A 23,966-nucleotide genomic window follows, 5' to 3' on the forward strand; every position below is an offset into this window, starting at 1 on the left:
GCGTGTGCCTGTAATCCCAGCTACTCAGGAGGCTGAGGTGGAGGAATCGCTTGAACCCGGGAGGCGGAGGCGGAGGCTGCGGTGAGCCGAGATCGCGCCACTGCACTCCAGCCTGGGTGACAGAGCAAGACTCCATCTCAAAAAAAAAAAAAAAAAAAAGCCTCAGCTTTACCTGCCATTTACAAGGAATCTTTTGTCAGAAATGATGTCTCAGAAGCTAATTTAAAATAAAGCTGCCGAATTTTTAGCTTCCTACACATATTTATGAGCTCACTGAATGCTTTATACACCATAGCAGCTGTATTCATAGACATAGTAGTGTAACTCAGTAAGTTGTTGGAAAATGTGACATCTTTAAAAATTTATTCGGTGTATCCAGGGGTGTGAAAACACAAAATTGCAGTATTTTCTTTTTTAATTGCAGTATTTTCTATTTTAATTTTTTAAATTTATTTTTATTGTTGGGGGGAGATGGAGTCTTGCTCTGTTGCACAGGCTGGAGTTCGGTGGCACAATCTCATCTCACTGCAACCTCCACCTCCCAGGTTCAAGCCATTCTCCTGCCTCAATTTCTTAAGTAGCTGGAACTACAGGTGTGTGCCAGCATGCCCAGCTAATTTTTGTATATATTTTTTTTAATACAGATGGGGTTTCACTATATGTTGGCCAGGCTGGTCTTGAACTCCTGACCTCAGGTGATCTGGCCGCCTCCATCTCCCAAAGTGCTGGGATTACAGGTGTGATCCACTGTGCCCAGCAATAAAATTAGTTTTAAAAAGAAAGGAACAATAAAATTTGTCTGGTGCCTTGTTCCTTTGGTATTCAAAGAATTTTATATATATGATCTTATTTATTTTCTCAGATTTTAATTTTTTTAAGTTTGTCAGAACAACAAATAAACTGTCTCCTAAAAATACTTGAAAAATATATTGAAAATATCATAACCTAAAACAAAAAGAATGTTGTAACTTTATGCATTAGTTCTATGTTTTGTCAACTCAAAACTTTGCTCAGTGTAATTAAAACTATTTCATTCTTTTAAAACATTAGTTTAATTTGCCATTGTCATACATAACTTAGACGAATTTACTTACCTTGCTTATTTTTAAAACTAGAGCAACCTTAAAATACTCCCCTGGTGGTATATTACTGTCTTCTTTATTTGGTGCAATTTACGAAGAAAGGTACATTCATATCTTGTGTTATATAGCATTAGAGAGTTGCTAGAAATTACCTGTGCACTTCCTTTTGTTTACACAGAATGTTTCTTACTTTCTTGTCTTCCCAATATTTTTTTTGTAGTACTTTGATGAACTCACTGGAATACCTGCAGAAGATTTGCCTTATTATGGTGGATCAGTGGAAATTGCTGACTATTGCCCTTTCAGTCAGGAATTCAGTTGGCATTTAAGTGGTGAATATCAGCGCAGCTCAGACTGTAGAATATTGGAAAATCAACCAGGTTAGTCAGCTAGTGAAATGAAGTGTTATGTACATATTACAATTATGTGTTAGCAATATAAAACAGTGGATAAGGGCACAGACCCTAGAGCATGACTGTCTGAGTTTGCTTTATAGTTCAGCTGCTATCCATATGTAATAAGTTACTTAATTTTTCTCTGCCTGTTTCTTCATCTGTATTATGGAGACAATACTTAGAGCTGTGAGAATTAAATGAATTAATGTGGTAAGTGCTTAGAACTGTGCCTGACCCATAGAAGGGATTATTAGCGTATACATGCACACATGCTATGTTTTAGTCATACCTTGTGTCTGCACGGCACTTTCCATTTGCAAAGCACTTTCATCCTTATCATTTTATTCTTCTAAAAACGTTATGAGAAACATAAGGAAGATATTACTGTATTTCACAGATAAGCAGATACTAAGTGATGTAGTTAATTGGTGTCAGTGCAAGATCCTCCAGCGCCAGCCTCTTTTTATTAAAATACCTTAGATAAGCTGTTCTTCCTCTCGTGGAGAATGTGCATTTTATGTAAGTTAGAAGCAACCAGGTCACTCTTCAGATATCAAAATAATATTCTTGTCTTATGGCCAGTAGGATATATTACCATATTATTTGTTTTCTCTTAATACCTATAAATGAACAAGATATCAAAGGAATAAGCGGTTGTGGCCATTGGGTCTTCTGCAATAATAGTTATAGCTCATACCAATTACCTTTGTAAACAGAAATAATCTCACATCTGATGTAATAAAGAGCAGTAAGTAGTGTTTCTCTCTGTGTTCATCAGAAGTTTTAACCTAGTCTCCAAACCCCCACCCTCATTCTGTACTTTATTACAGACTAAGGCATTTAAATTCTAAATTTTTGTATTTTTACCTTTTACTCTTAAACTTGGCAGATGTGACTGGATTCCTGCAGTTATTTTTCCCCATCACTAATCTATTTAATAAATGTCCTGGCCAGGTGCAGTGGCTCACACCTGTAATCACAGCACTTTGGGAGGCCAAGGCAGTTAATTGCTTGAGCTCAGGAGTTTGAGGCCAACTAAGTTGAGCAACATAGTGAAACTCATCTCTACCAAAAATACAAAAAATTAGCCAGATGTGATGGTGCACATCTGTGGTTTCAGCTGTGCGGGAGGACGAGGCCTGAGGATTGCTTGAGCAGCCTGCAAGGCAGAGGTTGCAGTGAGCCCAGATGATGCCACTCTACTCCAGCCTGGGCAACACAGTGAGACCCCATCTCGAATACAAAGAAATAAATACATATATACATAGATAAATATTATAATGACTTATGACTGCTCAACAGTTCCATGTTAAAGAAAAAGAAATGCATAGATCTGTCAGTCATGGATTTGCCAGAGATAAACTATCCCATGTTGTTGTTTTAGAGCTGGAGTTGGCAAACATTTTTTTGTAAAGGACAAGATTATAAGTATTTTGGGCTTTGTGGGTCATGAAGTTTCTGTAGCTTTATGATTTAACTATCTAACTCTGCTGTTACAGTCTGAAAGCAGTTACAGACAATATATAAATGAATGAGTGTGCCAGGATTTGGTCTGAGGGTTGTAGTTTGCTGAACTCTGTTTTACTATTATTATTTTTTAGAGACAGGGTCTCTGTCATGCAGGTTGGAATGCAGTGGCACCATCCTAGTTCACTGTAACCTGTAACTCTTGGGATCAAGTGATTCTCCTGCCCCAGACTCCCCAGAGCCAGTACTACAGGCATGCACCTCCACACTTGACTGATTTTTAAAATTTTTTATAGAGATGAGACTCGCTATGTTACCCAGGCTGGCCTCAATCTCCTGGCCTCAAGCAGTCCTCCCTCCTTGGCCTCCCAAAGGGTTGGAATTATAGGCGTGAGCCACCACATCCAGCCCTGAACCCTATTTTAGACACTGATCATTAGATTTTTCAAAAACTCTGAAACTCATAAATTCTATTTTATTCCAATTTGCATTTTCTTCTTAGCTTATATTGTTAAGATTTATCAAAACTGACATAAAATATCTTTATGATGTTTCAAAATGGGCTAACGGAACTCCCTTCTTTCCAAAAGAAAACTTACTGTATGGAGTCTAAAGAGATCAAATTATTGCTAGAGTTTAAGAGCTTTGTCCCTTTGTTCATTGGGTATTTAGAGGTCCTTAATTCCACCCTGTACCTCCTCAGGTTTGAGCTTAATGTGAGATTAGATCCGCATGTTACTAGATTGGTGCAAGGGTAATTGCAGTTTTGCCATTAATGTAAAAACCACAGTTACTTTTGCACCAACCTAATATTTACGGATTTCCAGGAGGTGACACAAGTTGAAGATATAAGAAAGTTCTGCAAAAGTTGCAACACCCCCAAAAAGTCTCCATTGTAGAAATCACTTGGCCTCATCCTATCATGGGTCATTTGGAGGGGCTTTCTATTTAGACCACCAGTGAAGATGATTCTTGTGTTGGTATCTAGTGATCTAATGATTCTTAGTGCTAGTTCTATATATTTAGCCTAGAAAACTCCGGACTCAGTTTTATTCCCTTGTGTCTGATACAGTAATTTTCTCCCATTCATTCCTTTATTGAGAACCTGGTGTGAGTTTGGAATCCTGTGTTTCCTAATTTTTTAAATTTAAAATTTCTATGAAACATGTTTGATTTTTAAAGCAACTTTTAATCACAAAAATGGAATGCATCAATCAATTTCTTGTTCTTTGAGCCAAAAGTCAATTTTTAGGGAGACTTTTCTTGTTTGCCTCAGAAATTTTTAAGAACTATGGTGCTGAAAAGTATGGACCTCATTCAGTTTGTCTAATTCAGAAATCAGCATTTGTTATGGAAAAGTGTGAGAGGAAGCTGAGTTACCCTGACTGGGGCAGCGGATGTTATCAGGTAAGCTTATATGTTCATTATTAGTTATATCAAATATTATATAATTATATCTTTTATGGTTTTATATTTTAAATTATATTTTACATATTTTTATATCATTAATTTACTGATCAATATTTATCTTGTTTACATAAATATTAGTTTGGATGCTCATGTTTTATGAAAATATTGTCTTTTTTTGAGAAAAATTGCCTCTTTATTTAAAAAATATAAATATATAATTGCTATAATGTTCTAGGCATATATTCTGAGGAAATAATGGTAAATATGTAATTTTGTTCTTACTTTGTAATGAAAAAATGTACAATTTTATTTTAAAATGCCTGAGTACTGCATGGGTTATAAGAATTTGTAAATCAGGCTGGACATGGTGGCTCACGTCTGTAATCCCAGCACTTTGGGAGGCAGAGGCAGGAGGATGACTTGAGCCCTGGAGTTCAGGACCATCCTAGGCAACAAAGCAAGACCTTGTCTGTAAAAAAAATAAAGAAAAAGGGATTAAGAAATCAGTTGCTGATTAATAATAGGGTTTTTTTTTCCTTTGTAATTAGAAGCCAAAAAGGGCAAACTACAATTTATTTTTCTTTTTTTTTTTTTGAGACAGGGTCTTGCTCTGTCACCTAGGCTAGAGTGCTGGTCCAGTCACAGCTCATTGTATTCTCTGTCTCCTGGGCTCAAGTGACCTTCCCACGTCAGCCTCCTGAGTAGCTGGGGCTACAGGTGTGCATCACACACCCGACTAATTTTTTGATTTTTGGTAGATACTCTATGTTGTCCAGGCTAGTTTAGAACTTCTGGGTCCAAGAGATCCTCCTGCCTCGGCTTCCCAAAGTGCTGGGATTATAGACATTTATTTGCACATCTGATATTACATGACTGCACCACCTTATTAAGAACTTATAAAGATATAGCCATTCTGTGACTTAGGAGCATCCAACTTAATGAATATTCTGTATCCTACAAATGGATGTCACGGAGGAGAGTGTAAACCTGAGAAATGAAGAATAAGCAGGCCGGGCGCGGTGGCTCAAGCCTGTAATCCCAGCACTTTGGGAGGCTGAAGCGGGTGGATCACGAGGTCAAGAGATCAAGACCATCCTGGTCAACATGGTGAAACCCCGTCTCTACTAAAAATACAAAAAATTAGCTGGGCATAGTGGTGCGTGCCTGTAATCCCAGCTACTCAGGAGGCTGAGGCAGGAGAATTGTCTGAACCCAGGAGATGGAGGTTGCGGTGAGCCGAGATCGTGCCATTGCACTCCAGCCTGGGTAACAAGAGCGAAACTCCGTCTCAAAAAAAAAAAAAAAAAAGAAGAATAAGCATTCCTTGTACCATTTCAGCTGCAAGAGCTAAAAGGACTTTTGTAACTGGAAATTTAATTCTTGTCATTAAAGTTACTTATAAAGTTAAACTTTTTTTGGTAACTGCTCTTTTTTTTTTGAGACAGGGTTTTGCTCTGTCGCCCAGGCTAGAGGCAATGGCACAATCATGGCTCACTGCAGCCACCAACTCCCTGATTATCCCACCTGAGCCATCTGAGTAGCTGGGACTACAGGCACACTTCACCACAACTGGCTAATTTTTCTTATTTTTTTGTAGAGACAGGGTTTTTCCATACTACTCAGGCTGGTCTTGAACTCCTTGGCTCATGTGATTCACCTGCCTTAACCTCCCAAAGTGTTGGGAGTATAGACATGACCGACTTTGCCTGACCTGGTAATAGTACTACCAAGATAAATATCACATGCCATACAATTTATGTAAAATTAACTCTTTTTTTCTTTTTTGTCTTTTGAGACAGGGTCTCACTCTGTCACCCAGGCTGGAGTGCAGTAGCATGATCTCAGCTCACTGCAACCTCCACCCCCTGGATTCCAGCGATTCTTGTGCCTCAGTCTCCTGCGCAGCTGGAATCACAGGCATGCGCCACCACACCCAGCTAATTTTTGTATTGTTAGTAGAGACAGGGTTTCTCCATGTTGTTCAGGCTGATCCCAAACTCCTGGCCTCAACTGATCCTCCTGCCTCTGTTAGCAGTTCGAGAGCAGCCTGGCCAACTTGTTGAAACCCCTCATCTACTACAAATACAAAAATTAGCCGGGTGTGGTGGCGGGTGCCTATAGTCCCAGCTATACAGGAGGCTGAGGCATGAACATCACTTGAACCCAGGAGGCAGAGGTTGCAGTGAGCCAAGATCATGCCACTGAACTCCAGCCTGGGCAACAGTGAGACTTGGTCTCAAAAAAAAAATTAAATTTAAATTTTAAAAAATTACTATTTCTAGATGTTTTAAAAGTTAGCATTAATGTGTTTGCTTTTGGTTTTAAAAACTGATTTCATTAGCTGCCACTTGCAGATGAGATAAGAGTCTTGCCTTTAAAAATAAAGTCTGGATAAAATTACTGTGACTGAGCAGAGGATTTGGGGTAGGGAGAGAGAATGAAGAACTTTCACTGTTTTGCATTTCTATGTTGTATTCTTGTTTGTTTTTAATAAACATGTATTATTTTTATAATTTCAAACCCCAAATAAAATTTGACTTATGGCCAGGCACAGTGGTTCACAGCTTTAATCCCAACACTTTGGGAGGCCAAGGCTGGGGGAATCACTTGAGCCCAGGAGTTTGAGACCAGCCTGGGCAACATAGTGAGACCCTGTCTCTACAAAATATTTTTAAAATCAGCTGGGTATGGTGGCATACACCTGTAGTCTCAGCTACTTGGGAGGCTGAGGCAGGAGGATTATTTGAGCCCAGGAGTGTAAGGCTGCAGTGAGCTATGATTACACCACTACACTCCAGCTTAGGTGATGGAGCAAGACCTTGCCTCTTAAAAAAAAACTTTTTTTTTGATTTGGAAAATTTAGTGACTTTTAGAGAGTGATGTGATTAATGACTGTTTGATAGAGATTTAAGTTGAAGTATATGAGGACACTGGAATTTACAGAAACGTTATTCTTTACAACTTTGCTTTGGGGGGGGGGTCTTTGGATTCAAATTGTGTTTAAAGCTCTGTGTAGGCTGAGTGCAGTGACTCATACCTGTAATCCTAGCACTGTGGGAGGCTGAGGTGGGTGGATCACTTGAGCCAGGAGTTAGAGACCAACCTGGGCAGCATGACAAAACTCAAACCCATCTATACAAGAAAATACAAAAATTAGCCAGGCAAGGAGTTAGAGACCAACCTGGGCAGCATGACAAAACTCAAACCCATCTATACAAGAAAATACAAAAATTAGCCAGGCATAGTGGCACATGCCTATAGTCCCAGCTACTCAGTCAGGAGGCTGAGGTGGGAGGATCACTTGAGCCTGGGGTAGTCAATGCTGAGTGAGCTGAGATTGTCACTGTATTCTAGCCTGGGCAACAGAGCGAGACCCTGTCTCAAAAAAAAAAAAAAAAAAAAAAAAGCTCTGTGTGTGTGCCCCCTTGTAATTTTTGGGAAAAGTGCCCATAGCTTCCATCAGATTCTTAAAAAGGTGCTACACTCAAACTTTAACAACTTCTGCCACCAGAGTGTAATTCTTTTAGAACCTAAATAACTTAACCATCTTTATTTGACATTAAAGATATGCCCACACTCCAAATTGTGCTTCGTAGCCAATGTTTTTAGTCAATTTTAACATATTTTCCTGTAGTTAAAGAAGAAATCTCATATCCTAGAGTCTTACTGACCTGATTTAAGAAAATTTTTTTTTCTATTTGAAGGTTTCTTGTTCTCCTCATGGTCTGAAGGTTTGGGTCCAAGATACTTCATATCTGTGTAGTCGAGCTGGGCAGGTCCTCCCTGTCAGTATTCAGATGAATGGCTGGATTCACGATGGAAACCTGCTCTGTCCATCCTGTTGGGACTTCTGTGAGGTCTGTCCTCCGGAAACAGATCCTCCAGCGACTAACCTGACCCGAGCTCTGCCACTGGGTAAGTACTCTCTATGGTTGGAATAAAGAGGAAAAAGTAAAGGGGGCAAACTTCTCTTATAAAATGTTGAAATTTCCCTTTAAGGAAACTCTAAAACAAGTTGAGTTCCTTCTCTTTGGATTGCAGTTTTATGGGAAGATCCTCCTTCTCACCGTTATTGGAAATCTAAGATAGGTTGACTTGACACTTGAGTAAGAGCAAGGGTGAGGAACCTTTCTGTGTGAAGAATGTCTGAGTTGCACAAAATTATTTATGAAAGATCACAAAACGTGAATGTTATATCCATTCATTTGGAAATTAAGGGTAAACAAAATTCTGCTCATTAAATACAAAAAGTAATTAAATATATCTTAGTTGTATTATAATCAGCTGAAGTGAAAGTGAGGGAAAGACCTGGAAAAGACATTCAAAAAAGGAACTGGCATACTCATAAAGAGGAGGAAGATGCAAGGAGACACAAATGCACACATGCAGAATGAGGCAGAAAGACATGGGCTGGCGAAGACCGGGGGGTTTCATCGAGGAATAGGACGGTGTACTCATTCTGTGAGACTCCAGAGAACAGAGCTGGCACCAAGAGATTGAAGCTGTAAGGAGACAGACTCCAATTAAATCCTTTAGAAGCAGGAGGGGGATACAGAGGGCATCCTTGGGAAGAATACATTCCCCACAAAACTGACGGTATTCAAACTGAGGCTGATAACGCATTGCTGAGAGTATAAAAGCACAATTCATGAATTCACAATTAAAACTTGTATTTAAACGACCTGTGAGATTTTTATGGCACTTTGACTTTTTATATTATGAATAATAAAAATCTTATGCAATGTTTCATTTTCTCAACGAGAGGTATTTTTTAGGTGGAAGTGCACTGCCCTTTGCCTGATCCATGGTGTGACTGAAAATAGAGGGCCACACTCAGTTTTCAAGTCAGTTTCTCCACTTCTAAGATTAATTTCCCTTCTTTTCCATATCCTGAGGACTTCATTCCCCAGGGGGCTGTAGGCAGAGGATGAGTTTTGGAAGATGAATGCTTGTATTGGGGATCCCTAGGAGTACCCTAAGTTTGTTGGTTTGTGACATGGTAAAAGCCCCATAAAACTGCATACGTCAAGCATACCTTGGCTTTCTGTTGAAACTGCTCTCTGTAACCCTAATGTGACAGGCAAGCAGTCCAAATCCACGCCATCTTGGCCCCTGAGACTTGTAATAAGTAACTAAGGTCTGTAATTTCCTCCCATACCCAGACAATGTGTAAACTAACGCTTATCTTAACTTCTGTAAACCACTTGAGTAACAGTCAGAGTGACGGAAGTCCCCTGGCTCTCGGAATGTCCAGAGCCCCTCACCCTTATCTCTGCCCAGGAGGTGATTTACGGAATCCACTGGCCCTCGGAATGTCTGAAGCCCCTCACCCCCACCCCTGCCCCTCACCCTCACCCCCGAGGTGCTTTACGGGCATAAGAGGTCTTAGCACCCTCCTTTTGGGGCCATGGGTTGGAGAGACGCGAGTCCTCCGTGGCTGCCGGCAATAAAGACCCTGCAGTTTGGCATACTTTTGTCTTGATGTTAACTTTCTATGCTCGCTCTGGTACAACAGGTTCACCAGAAGGACTCACAGGACTCAGCTGCTCATCATAGTACTCATGGCTAAGATTTGTTAAAGTGAAATGATGCAAAGCAAAATCAGCAAAGGGAAGAGGTGCATGGGGCAAAGTCCTGTGGAAACCAATTCCCAGACACTAGCAAAGGCCCTCCTTGAAAGCAGAACTTTCTAAAGATAGCAGTCTCAGGCCTGCTGTATTATTAACTCTTTTCTACACATCACTCCAAGTGAGTCAGCTGTGTTTTCTGCAGTTACAGTCATAATGACATAATGAATTATTTCATATAAAATCTTAAGTCAAGGCAGGTGGATCGCTTGAGACCAGGAGTTCAAGACCAACCTGGCCAGCATGGTGAAAACCCATCTCTACTAAAAATACAAAAGTTAGCCACACATGGTGGCACATGCCTGTAATCCCAGCTACTCAGGAAGCTGAGGCAGGAGAATCACTTGAACCCAGGAGGCAGAGCCAAGATCGCACCACTGTACTCCAGCCTGGGCAATAGAATGAGACTCTGTCTCAAATAAATAAATAAGTAAATACCCATCTTTATTGTTTAAAATACTTAAAAGGACAACTCATCCTAAAATAAGGTCAGGTTGGCCTCACTCCCTACTGCTATTAAAATATTCCCATTATGAGAACTGTTCTGGGAAATAATTTACCTATGAGGACACCTCACAGCTGAATTAAAATATACCCCTAGTGCCCAAAATCTATAGAATCTTCTGCTGTTTCAAAATCAAGCCTGATTGACTGTTGATATGAATGGATGAGTAGATATTTAGAAATAAGGGACCGTATGTCCTAGTCCACGTGAGACAGTCCCTATGCCTGTTGTCATTATTAATAGTACTCTCCCTTGTATTCTCAGAATGTGCTCATATCTGGGTTTTGCTCTTGATTTAGCTCTCAAGGTGGTCCCTGTTTACCTTTTAATAATCACTGCTATTTATCTGTCAATATATAATTGGTATAATATACCAAAAATGTCTATAAAAAGTCAGTTTTTTGTTTTTGACTCTAGATCTTTGCTCCTGTTCCTCAAGCCTGGTTGTCACCCTCTGGCTTCTGCTAGGCAATCTTTTTCCTCTGCTGGCTGGATTTCTTCTGTGTGTATGGCACTAGGAATGGAAAGTGGATTTTCAAGATATTCTTTTATGTTATGTTCCTGTGAACAAAGCACAAAATTTGAGCAAGTGCCAACCTATGCAGATGGCAGAAGTGGCATCCCTGACTTTGGCTTGGAAGAGTTGACTATAATCAGACCTTGAAGCAAGACTTCACAGCAGTCGCGTCTCATCCGCAATCCAACCACCTCATCTTGAAGAAGGAGAAGGAATTGCAAGGCACCAAGTCTCTTTATGTTTCAGGATTTGTAGTCTTCTAACGTTTTCTTTTGAAAATAGGATAAAGGTTGGAATTTTCAGAGTGATTACATACCTCAACATTTTTATCAACATTTAACAATGGGAAAGTTCATCCATACTGCAGTAATTTAAACAACAGCCAATTATTGCAAGATTAGAATTGGAGATCTTGTCCTCAAAAGTGTAAATTATCCTTTGATTTATAGGAAATAATTGAATTGAGATTTCTACATATCATTACTATACGTATTTTAAACTTAATGGCAGCTGGGCATGGTGGTGCATGCCTGTAGTTCCAGCTGCGTGAGAGGCTGAGGCAGGAGGATCACTTGATCCCAGGAGTTCAAGGCTGCAGTGAGCTATGATCACACTACTGTATTCTAGCCTGAGCAATAGAGTGAGACCTTGTATCTTAAAAAAAAAAAAATTAATGGCTGTACATAGTAAACTTAAGTCACTGTTCCCACTGTTTGGTTCTAAAAAAATTTTTTAAATTATGTTTGGTTAAATCTTATGATTTAACTGTGCTTGCCCTTTTTGCCAGCTGTGTGGAAGTTTACGGCGGAGCTGTTGTCAGTGCTGGTAGCCTTGTATTCATCCCTCTTCAGGACTCAGCTTCCAGTTTATTCTCCATTAGTTTAACAATGACATGAAAAAATGTAGAAGCAGAGACAGTAAAATACTCTCCCCTGTAAAACACTGAAGACATGCAAACAGAAGAAAACATGATTATATTTTTTGAGATAATGCTTATGACAGCTGACCAGGCAGAAAGAACTATTCCTTTGTGACTGATGAAGATAAAAAGAAATTCTGGTATACACAGGTATGTAATTTTTTTAAGTGGGTTAAGAAATTGTTGCAGAAGAATTTCTAACATCTGAAAATGATTTTATGTATAAGAAGGAAAATCTAAGTTAAGATGATCTGAATTGTGTACTAATAGCGACCTACAGGTTTGGCCTAACCAATAGTGTCTGTTGTACCACTTAACACAAGACTCCGTCCACAGGAGCTGGAAGATTGCTTTTGCTTTAAATATCCTTTACCAGCCGGGCGTGGTGGCTCACACCTGTAATCCCAAGCACTTTGGGAGGCCGAGGCAGGTGGATCTCCTGAGGTCAGGAGTTCAAGACCAGCCTGGCCAACATGATGAATCCCCATCATTACTAAAAATACAAAAATTACCTGGGCGTGGTGGTGGGTTCCTATAATCCCACTACTTAGAAGACTGAGGCAGGAGAATCACTTGAACCCGGTAGGCAAAGGTTGCAGTGAGCCGAGATCGCACCACTGCACTCCAGCCTGGGTGACAGTGTGAGACTTCATCCCACCCCACCCCCAAAATAAGTATCCTCTACCTCCTGCATTTGATACGCCTCCTATTACTACATAGATTCCGGTCCCCAGAAACAATTTTACTCTGGTACTAGAGCTTACCAACACCATTTAGTAATTTTATTTGAAATTCATTAACATCCAGATGGGTTTAATACGAATGTGAAAAGATAAAAGAAAAAAATATTCATTAATGATAGGTGATGTCCATTCTTTCTCTCTCAAGCTAACAAAGCCCTATGTCATTATAAAAACAACCCTCGGGCAGACTCCTCTCTGTTCCTCCTCTCCTCCCTCCCCTCTTTTTCTTCCATTCAGCATATAGCTATTGAGTACTCCATTGAGGAAATTATGCTAAATGAGCAAAGCAGCATAATTACTAAGGATTAATTCTGATTATTTGTCACTAGCGCCAACAGCAACCCCAGCATAGAGGAAAGTCACTTTTTTTTCAAATGCATAAATTTAAAGTATATATTTGCATGCAGTTTTAAATCAGAGATATTTGTCATTCTGAAAAGCTGGGAGTCTCAAACATAGTTAACTTAGCTAAAGAGAAGCTAATACAGGTTGAGCATTCCTAATCCAAAAATCTGAAATCCAAATTCCTCCAAAATCTGAAAATTTTTGAATGCTGACATGATACAACAAGTGGAAGATTCCACATATAACTACTTAACACAAACTTTGTTTTATGCACCAACTATTAAAAATATTGTACAAAATTACCTTCAGGCAGTGTGTCTAGATATATATAAAACATGAATTTCATGTTTAGACTTGAGTCCCATGCCCAAGGAACCTCATTAGGTATTTGTAAATATCACAAATCCAAAAAAAATCTGAAATCTGAAACACTTCTGGTCCCAAGCATTTCAATAAGTGATACTCAACTTGTAGTAATGGTCTGCAGGCCAGTGCTCATTCTCTGCCTATGTTGTACATACTTTCTATTGTGCAAAGTCAAAAGCAAAGAGTATATTTTTAAAGAAGCATATAATAGTCTAAACATATGCTTATTATAATTATGAATCATCCTGCAAAGTCGGATACAGAATTTTACCAAAAATACAATGAATTAATAATATATTTGAGATTCACAGTGATAGGCTGACTATATTTTGACTTGTGCAGTGATAGCACTTAGGTAGTGTTGTTTCTGAGCATGGTGCTTTTTATACTTGAAATATATTTTTGCTTTATTTTTTATTGATATAATTATATTTGCACTAATGGCTTTCTGGAGAAAACATAGATGACATTTTTGTATATATATTTATTAAGCTTTGAAGCTGGTAGCCCAGTGTCTTCTCTGGACAAATGTGAAACTTGATAAAGTGTGGTGTCAAGAAGTCTGAAGTTCCTGATGGTAACTGTGTTGATGTCTCCCATCCTTTTCAGTAAGGCTTGAATATGATTACTTATTGATTATGCATAGTGTACCCAGCAAGACTTAGAAGGACACTGAACTTGTAAGAGATTTTAAGAGGCACATTTTTGTCACTTAGAATATGACAGTGGCGGGGCATGGTGACTCACCCCCATAATCTCAGCACTCTGGGAGGCCAAGGCAGGCGGATCACTGGAGGCCAGGAGTTTAAGGTTACAGTAAGCTGGTCACACCACTGCACTACAGCCTGGATGACAGAGCAAGATTCTTCTTGGGGGAAAAAAAAATGACTTTTAGAATCTGAGATGTTACAGAATTATTGGTATAAAATTCAGGTGCAAAGTGAAGAATTTGAAATGGCCTCTCTATTGGTATCCTGTGTCAGGTTATACTCTTCATGTTAGCAAAGACAAAGCCATGTCCCTGTTTAAGAGCAGTGGGCTGAGCAGGCTGCAGGCATAGTGGAAGTGAGGGATGCAGGGAAGGAATGGGGAGCAGTGATCTGGGGTCAGTAGACTGGAGTCACTTGCTGACTCAGAAAGGGTCAAGTACTTATAAAAACTGACTACCTCAGTTTTCAGTTCAGACTTAGGCTCATTTTGATCATTTTAAGATCCCAGTTGTCAAAAATATCAAGTGAATTTGTCTCAGGTTTTCAGGAACAAAATTTACAGGAAGGAAGCAAAAGCCATGTCAGTAGCCTTCAGCTGACAGCGTTAAAGCAACTGGCAAACAGGTCGTCCTAATGCACATCCTTCTAATATTCTCCTGAAAAATTTCCTCACCCTTATTTCTTAAAATCAATAACGCTTACAGTTTTCCTATACGATACTTATTTTTGTTGAGACCAAATAGTCATTCTAAAATGTTATAAATTATGCTTGCAATTAGTTTTCAGCCTATCTGGGCTTAACGTTTATTGATAGTTGAAGTTAAAACATAATTTTATGAGGTTTAAATAGTTTTAGAAAGATAAATGAATATATCAAAGTATTCCATAGAATTGTATCAATGTTTTCTCTAGCATTAGAAGACTTACTAGTTGAGGCCATCTGTGAAACAACTAGGCAATCTTTCAGAATCTTTCCATCTCTAATATCCTCTAACACTCATCCAGAATTGCTGTCTCTGCTGGCTGTGGTCTGCTTCCAGGGGTATACACCATCTTGTGTGTTGTGTTTGTCACAGTGTCTTGTGCTTGATGCCTTACCACTGTCCATGTCCTTGGACACTGAATGGACGGAGAGGAGCCTGTCTCTCAGGGCACATGAGTAGTCATGGCAGGAGGAGATGGACCTCAGTCACAGCACCATGGACCGTGTCACAGTGGACACTAGTCATTCCTGCCATGTCCTTGCAGCCCAGGAGGACTAACAAAATTTTAATAAAGTCTATGTTACTCATTCTGAAGAAAACTGAACCTGAACGGCAGAATATTTTTTAATATTTATTGGGTTGGGGTTGGGGAGGGAGTGGTTAATTGTTTTATGTTTACATTTTTAATAAGTAAAGTAGAAGATTTAAGAACTAATATTTATGGTATTGAACGTTAAGTGTAATATATTCCTGAGAAAAACACAACTTTAATAAAAATGGAAACTAATTTGCATCTTGTCTTTAACACCATCAGTTTTTAAAAAACTTGGATGTGGGCTGGGCGCAGTGACTGATGCCTGTAATCCCAGCACTTTGGGAGGCCGAGGTGGAAGGATCGCTTCTGCCCAGGAATTTGACACCAGTGTGGACAACATAGGGAGACCCTGTTTCTACCAAAAAAGTACATTAAAAATTAGCCAGGCATGGTAGAGCACACCTGTAGTCCCAGCCACTTGGGAGGCTAAGGCAGGAGGATCACTTGATCTGGGGAGTTAGAGGCTACAGTGAGCCGAGATCACACCACTGCATTCCAGCGTGAATGACAGAGCAAGATCCTGTCTCTAAAAAAAAGTATTGTTTTTAACCTGTATGAGGAATACATAGTCATGTACTCTGTTTCGGGAAGACAAGGTGTTTACTATGAAGTATAATTCAGTTTTTATTTAAATGTGAGTAAAATTATCCAATTTAAAGAATGGGGACAGGTATAGTCAAGCAGGAAAAAAAGCAGAATACAAAAATTCATAGACAATTTGGTCTGTGCTGTGGGCCAGAAGGTTCATTGCATGACCACCCTAGCACATTCAAGTACCACACTTTACACAGTGGCATCAAATAGGCTGTGGCCATAGTCCTGGAGTGTGATTTCTTCTCATAACCTGAATGTAGCACAAGAGAATGTCCCAAGAGATCCCTTTCTCATATGCATTTAGACCCATTCTGCCTGTGACTTGGAGCCAAGGAGTTTATGAAATTGATCAAGTATCACTTGCATGACTTAATTGTTGGGCTGAGATGTTTGTGGGGATTTTCTAATGATAATATGTTTCTTTTTAAAAGTTGTACATATTGCACATAAGTACCTAAAACTATATACAATAAATTATTTCAGATAAATACAATGTTATTTGCTCAGCATACTATACTGAAGATAAAGCTATATCCCATATGTTACCTCTAGACTACCTTTGGGTATGTTCATTGAATATATTTTAGGGGACATTATTACATAAATTAGTCTTTTGTTCACAACCTCACTAGTAGATTTACTGAAATGGGGGGGGTGTGTTATGAAATATTGGTCCAAATATTCTGATAGTCAATACCTTTTCCATTTTATATTATAGAAATATTTTAATGCCCATAGATGTTACATCTTAGAATAAAAATCATTTTAATGCTCAGTGCCACTTAATTTTTTCAACAGAGACGTTAGTAACTCAATAACTTTCTGACATTGCCTTAATTGGAAATACTCAAATCACAGTATCTGAAGATCTCTTAGCTTTTACCCCACATTAAGTGTCTCCTAGTGACATTTCAAGTGTCTGTGGCTTTTCCGGGTGCATGCCTCAAGCTGTCAGCAGATCTACCATTCAGGAGTCTGGAGGACAGTGACCCTTTTCTCCCAACTCCACTAGGTGGTGCCCCAGTTGGGACTCTGTGTGGGGGCTCTGACCCATTTCCCTTCTGTGCTGCTCTAGCAGAGGTGCTCCATGAGGGCTCCTCCCCTGCACAAACTTCTGCCTGGGCATCCAGGCATTTCCATACATCTTCTGGAATCTACGTGGAGGTTCCCAAACCTCAATTCTTGACTTCTGTGCACTCATAGGCTCAATGCTACATGGAAGCTGCCAAGGCTTGGGGCTTCCACCCTCTGAAACAACAGCCCAAGCTGTACCTTGGCCCCTTTTAGTCATGGCTGGAGTGGCTTGGATGCAGGGCACCAAGTCCCTAGACTACAAACAGTAGAGGGACCCTGGGCCTGGCCCATGAAGCCATTTTTTCCCTCCTAAACCTCTAGGCCTGTAATGCTGCAAAGGTCTCTGAAATGCCCTGGAGACATTTTTCCCATTGTCTTGGTGATTAACATTTAGCTCCTTGTTACTTATGCAAATTTCTGCAGCTGGCTTGAATTTGTCCTCAGAAAATGGGATTTTGGTTTTTTTCACATTGTCAGGCTGCAAATTTTCCAAACTTTATTCTGTTTCCCTTTTAAAACTGAATGCCATCAACAGCACACAAGTCACCTCTTGAATCCTTTGCTGCTTAGAAATTTCTTCTGCCAGATACCCTAAGTCATCTTTCTGAAGTTCAAAGTTCCACAAATCTCTATAAAGCAGGGACAAAATGTCACCAGTCACTTTGCTAAAACATAACGAGTCACCTTTGCTACAGTTCCTAACAAGTTCTTCATTTCCATCTTGACATCAACTCAGCCTGGATTTTATCGTCCATATCGTTATCAGCATTTTGGTCAAAGCCATTCAACATATCTCTAGGGAGTTTCAAACGTTCCTACATTTTCCTGTCTTCTTCTGAACCCTCCAAACAGTTCCAACCTCTGCCTGTTACCTAGTTCCCAAAGTTGCTTCCACATTTTTGGGTATCTTTTCAGCAGGGTTTCAGTCTACTGGTACCAATTTACTGTATTAGTCCATTTTAACACTGTTGATAAAGACCCAAGACCAGGCAATTAATAAAAGAGAGATTTAATGGACTTACAGATCCACGTGGCTGGGGAGGCCTCACCATCATGGTAGAAGTTGACAGCCATGTCTCACATAGCAGCAGACAAAAGAAAGCTTGTGCATGAAAACTCACCTTTTTGAAACCATCAGATCTTATGAGACTTACTCGCTATCATGAGAACAGCACAGGAAAGACCTGCCCCCATGATTCAATTACCTCCCACCAGGTCCCTCCCACAACTCATGGGAATTCAAGATGAAAGTTGGGTAGGCATGCAGACAAAGTGTATCACCTGCCCAGCCCACAGGGTACCTAACAGAGCTATGCTACTGGCAATGTGCACCCAGGGAACAATCTTTCTGATCTGAGCTGGTTTGTTTTGTGTCACTGTACCTTTCTTTCACAGGTGGATTGGTGTCATTATCAGGAAGAACTTAATCTCTGTGTCTAACACTTTCATTTAACAAAATGCTCACAAATATTAGGCTTTCCTTGTTCTTGATCCAAACTGAATGAGTCCACAGTATCACTTCAGGGGAAAGCAGTGTTGGGGCCTAGAAAACAATACACCAAAGTATGTACTTTGGCATGCCAACTATTTTGAACTGAAGGAAGATGCAAGACCTTAGAAGCTAAGACTCCGACCTTCTGCCCTCCTGTCTTCCATCCTTTTCTCACACAAAGTCACAGAAACCAGAATTCCTCTTCCCCAAGGTGGGTCATAGAAACTAGAACCCTTCTCCCCCAAAGCAAGCCATGAAGCCTACAGATACTACTTTAACCCTCCCCTGCCTGCCTGATGGTAGCTCATAAGGCACTCTTTGCAGAGGGATCTTGCCCTATGCCTGGCAAAAAGGAAGGCTACACAGAGAGACCAGGAGGAGTTTGGACAGGCCTTGCTGAGTTTCCCTACTTAATCTCTAACCATTAGATCATACCCCTTTCAACCAATCTCATTTGTACACCGCTGTCAATTCATCAAACCTCTGCATTAAAATGAACAGTTTTCCCTGGGTCTTTGGGTTTTCATTGTAGATGACAGCCCATGTTAAATAAATGTGTTACATATTTCTCTTGTTAAACTGCCTGTTAAAGACGTGTCTGCCATGACCTTTAGGATGGGTGAAGAAAGGTATCACAACTCTTTTGCTGCTACAGCAAGATCTGCCTTCAACTTTCCTGTACTGGTGAAAGAACATTTCCTTTCATTATTAGATTGTAATCTCTAATTATTTGATGAAAATTATCAAATGATAAGAATCAATGTCATTTTTTAAATTATGATGTCTTTGTGAGCCTGTTATAAGTTGAAAAAATTGGTTCAAGAATTTGTCTTATACCTTGAATCATGGAGTTTCTCTGTAGTCTTGTAATTAATGTAGACATTATGAATTTCAATGCTATCCAAAAGTAATGGTGCTGATTTCTCAAAGAAAAATTCCTTGCATATGAATATTTCATGGCCATTGCATCATGCCTAGGGTTAGGGTTAGGGTTAGGGTTAGGATTAGAGTAATTTGAGCGTGAGTATATTTTTTATAAAAGAGTACTTTGAGAGTGAGTATACTTTTTATAAAAGATTATATTGAGAGTGAGTATATTCTAAATAAAATAGTACTTTGAGAGTGAGTATATTTTTTATAAAAGTACTTTGAGAGTGTGTACATTTTTTAAAAACGAGTACTTTGAGAGAATATTTTTCATAAAAATACTTTGAGTGTGAGTATATTCTAAATAAAATACTATTTTGATATTTTTTATAAAATAGGACTTTGAGAGTGAGTATATTTTTTATAAAAGTATTTTGACAGTGAGTATATTCTAAATTAAAGAGTAATTTGAGAGTGAGTATATTCTAAATAAAAGAGTACTTTGAGAGAGTATATTCTAAATAAAAGTAATTTCAGAGTGAGTATATTCTAAATAAAAGTATTTTGAGAATGAGTATATTTTTTATAAATGAATATTTTGAGAATGAGTATTTTTTTTATAAAAGAGTAACTTGAGAGCAAGTATATTTTTTATAAAAGAGTACTTGGAGAGTGAGTATACTCTAAATAAAAGAGTACTTTGAGAGTGAGTATATTTTTTATAAAATAGTACTTTGAGAGTGAGTATATTCTAAATAAAAGTATACTTTGAGAGTAAGTATATTCTAAATAATAGAGTACTTTGAGAGTGAGTATATTTTTTATAAAAGAGTAATTTGAGTGTGAGTATATTCTAAATAAAAGTGTAATTTGCGAGTGAGTGTATTTTTTATGAAAGGGTACATTGAGAGTGAGTATATTTTAAATAAAAGAGTACCTTGAGAGTTAGTATAATCTAAATAAAAGAGTACTTTAAGAATGAGTATATTTTTTATAAAATAGGGCTTTGATAGTATATTCTAAATAAAAGAGTACTTTGAGAGTGAGTATATTCTAAATAAGAGAGTAGTTTGAGAGTGAGTATATTCTAAATAAAAGAGTACTTAGAGAGTGAGTATATTTTTTATAAAAGAGTACTTTGAGAGTGAGTGTATTCTAAATAAAAGAGTACCTTGAGAGTGAGTATATTCTAAATAAAAGAGTAGTTGATAGTGAATATATTATAAATAAAAGAGTACTTTGGGAGTGAGTATATTCTAAATAAAAGAGTAATTTGACAGTGAGTATATTCTATATAAAAGAGTAATTTGAGAGTTAGTATATTCTAAATGAAAGAGTACTTTGAGAGTGCGTATATTTTTTATAAAAGAGTACTTTGAGAGTGAGTATATTCTAAATAAAAGAGTACTTTGAGAGTGAGTATATTTTTTTATAAAAGAGTACTTTGAGAGTGTGTATATTTTTTATAAAGAGTAATTTGAGAGTGATTATATTTTAAATAACAGAGTACTTTGCGAGTGAGTATATTTTTTCTTAAAGAGTTCCTTTAGAATGTGTATAATTTTTATAAAAGTGTAGTTTGAGAGTCAGCATATTTTACATAACAATACATTGAGAGTGAGTATAGTTTTTATAAAAGAGTACATTGAGAGTGAGTATTTTTTATTAAAGAGTACTTTGAGAGTGAGTATATTTTTTATAACTGAGTACAAATAGAGTTTGTATATTTTTAAAACAGAGTGAAAATAGGGTTTGTATATTTTTTATGACAGGAACTCGTGCTCCTGCTGTTCAAATCTGAGTGTTGCAGATCTTTAGCTGTGGGGAGGAGCTGGTGCGTCCTGTCAAGTCTGAGAGCTGTTGAGCTGGAGATTTGGAAAAAGCTGGTGCAGGTGTTGTAGTTTGAGGTTCATGGAGGTGGAGCCTGGTGAGGAGCAGGTGCTGCAATTTAAGTTTGATGGTCGCAGAGCTGGAGACCAGGGAGGAGCAGGTGCTGCAGTTTAAGTTTGATAGTCGTGTTGCTGGAGACCGGAGAGGAGCCAGTGATACCACCGTGTAAGTCTGAGGGTCACGGAGCTGCTGGCCCCGTGGAGACGCCACTGCTACAGTTGAAGTTTGAGGGTCATGGAGCTGGAGACCTGGTGAGTAGCTGGTGCTGCTGTTCTAATTTGAGGGTCAGAGAGACCTGGGGAGGGGCTTGTGATGCCTGCCAAGTCTGAGAGTCATTGCGCTAGAGATCCACATAGGAGCCGGTGCTGCTGTTATAGCTTGAGGATTGTGCAGCTGGAGACCCAGGGAGGAGCTGGTGCTGCTGTTCTAATTCCAGGGTCAGAGAGACATGGGGAGGGGCTCGTGATGCCTTTCAAGCCTGAGAGTCATTGCACTGGAGACCCAGGGAGGAGCTGGTGCTGCTGTTCTAATTTGAGGGTCAGAGAGACCTGGGGAAGGGCTTGTGATGCCTTTCAAGTCTGAGAGTCATTAAGGTGGAGATACAGGGAGGAGCTGGTGCTGCTGTTATAGCTTGGGGATTGTGGAGCTGGAGACCCAGGGAGGAGCTGGTGCTGCTGTTCTAATTCCAGGGTCAGAGAGACATGGGGAGGGGCTCGTGATGCCTTTCAAGCCTGAGAGTCATTGCACTGGAGACCCAGGGAGGAGCTGGTGCTGCTGTTCTAATTTGAGGGTCAGAGAGACCTGGGGAAGGGCTTGTGATGCCTTTCAAGTCTGAGAGTCATTAAGGTGGAGATACAGGGAGGAGCTGGTGCTGCTGTTATAGCTTGGGGATTGTGGAGCTGGAGACCCAGGGAGGAGCTTGTGTTGCTGTTACAGCTTGAGGATTGTGGAGCTGGAGACCCAGGGAAGAGCTGGTGCTGCTGTTCTAATTTGAGGGTCAGAGAGACCTGGGGAGGGGCTTGTGATGCCTGCCAAGTCTGAGAGTCATTGAGCTGGAGACCCAACGAGGAGTTGGTACTGCTGTTACAGCTTGAGGATTGTGGAGCTGGAGACCCAGGGAGGAGCTGGTGCTGCTGTTCTAATTTGAGGGTCAGAGAGACCTGGGGAGGGGCTCGTGATGCCTTTCAAGTCTGACAGTCATTGCGCTGGAGATCCAGGGAGGAGCTGGTGCTGCTGTTGTAGTTTCAGAATCGTGAATCTGGAGACCTGGGGTGGAGTTGATACTGCTGTTGCTATTTGGGGGTTGTGAATCTGGAGACCAGGGAGGAGTGGTGCTGCTGTTGTAGTTTGAGGGTTGGGGAGCTGGAGACCCAGGAAGGAGATGGTGCTGCAGTTGAAGATTGACGCTTTGGGACTGGAGATCTTAGGAGGAGCTGGTGCTGCTGTTTTTGTTTGAGGGTCGTGGAACTAAACATGGTGGATACCTGGGAAGGAGCTGATGCACCTACTGTAGTTCAGGATTTTGGAGCTGGAGACCGGGGAGGAGCTGCTGCTGCTGTTCTAGTTTTAGGGTTGTGGAACTGAGAATTTGTATATTTCTTATAACAGAGTACAAATAGAGTTTGTATATTCTTTATAATAGAGTACAATTAGAGTTTGAATATTTTTTATAACAGTACAAATAGCAGATTTATAGTTTTTATAACAGTGTATTTTGAGAGTTTGTATATTTTTGATTACACAGTACAAAAAGAGCTTGTATATTTTTTATAACAGAGTACAATTAGAGATGGTATATTTTTTATAACACAGTACAAATAGAGTTTGTATATTTTTTATAACAGAGTACAAATGAGATTTTATATATTTTAAAACAGTACAAATATACATTGTCTATTTTTTTAGAGGGTAAAAACATATTTTTGTACTATTTTTTAAATTGTATTTTAGGTTTTGGTGTACATGTGAAGAACATGCAAGATTGTTGCATAGGTACACACGTGGCAGTGTGATTTGCTGCCTTCCTCCCCTTCACCTATATCTGACATTTCTCCCCATGATATCTTTCCCCAACTCCCCACCTCCCGCTATCCCCTCCCCTATATCCCCCCAACAAATCCCAGTGTGTAGTGCTCCCCTCCCTGTGTCCATGTGTTCTCATTGTTCGACAACTGCCTATGAGTGAGAACATGCGGTGTTTGATTTTCTTTTCTTGTGTCAATTCACTGAGAATGATGGTTTCCAGGTTCGTCCATGTCCCTACAAAGGACACGATCTCATCGTTTTGGATAGCTGCATAATATTCCATGGTGTATATGTGCCACATTTTCCCTGTCTATTTTTTTTTATAACAGAGTACAAACAGAGTTTATACATTTCTTATAACAGTATTTTGAGAGTTTCTATATTTTTTATAACAGCATTTTGAGAATTTGTATATGTTTTATAACAGAGTACAAATAGAGTTTGTATATATTTTATAACAGAGTACAAATAGACTGTATAATTTTTATGACAGAGTATTTTGAGAGTTTGTATATTTTTAAAACAGAGTACATATAGAGATCATATAATTTTTATGACAGTACAGTTTGAGAGTGTGGCCCCAGTCATCATGAGCAATGTCTGAAATAATTAATCTCATTTCATGGGCAAGAAAGCTCT

General features: G+C 39.3%; 1 protein-coding gene across 3 annotated transcripts in view; it reads left to right on the top strand.

Annotated features, from left to right (window-relative positions):
• The window catches only part of LMLN (leishmanolysin like peptidase), a 73,892-nt gene extending 58,309 nt beyond the window's left edge, over positions 1 to 15,583 (top strand). For 2 of the 3 annotated variants that reach the window (XM_012476633.2, XM_012476635.2), the window contains 4 exons: positions 1,303 to 1,462; positions 4,221 to 4,351; positions 8,059 to 8,269; positions 10,904 to 15,583. In XM_012476633.2, the coding sequence (XP_012332056.1) occupies positions 1,303 to 1,462; positions 4,221 to 4,351; positions 8,059 to 8,269; positions 10,904 to 11,004 (603 nt within the window). In that variant the 3' untranslated portion in view covers positions 11,005 to 15,583. Of the gene's footprint in view, positions 1 to 1,302; positions 1,463 to 4,220; positions 4,352 to 8,058; positions 8,270 to 9,869; positions 10,847 to 10,903 lie in introns of those variants that run through there. The other variant, XM_012476634.3, reaches the window with a different exon arrangement.
• Positions 15,584 to 23,966: the final 8,383 nt, after the last annotated feature.

This window comes from Aotus nancymaae, unplaced genomic scaffold, assembly GCF_030222135.1.
Source record: "Aotus nancymaae isolate 86718 unplaced genomic scaffold, 86718_ANA_hifiasm-v0.15.2.pri h1tg000019l, whole genome shotgun sequence".
Classification (NCBI taxonomy): domain Eukaryota; kingdom Metazoa; phylum Chordata; class Mammalia; order Primates; family Aotidae; genus Aotus; species Aotus nancymaae.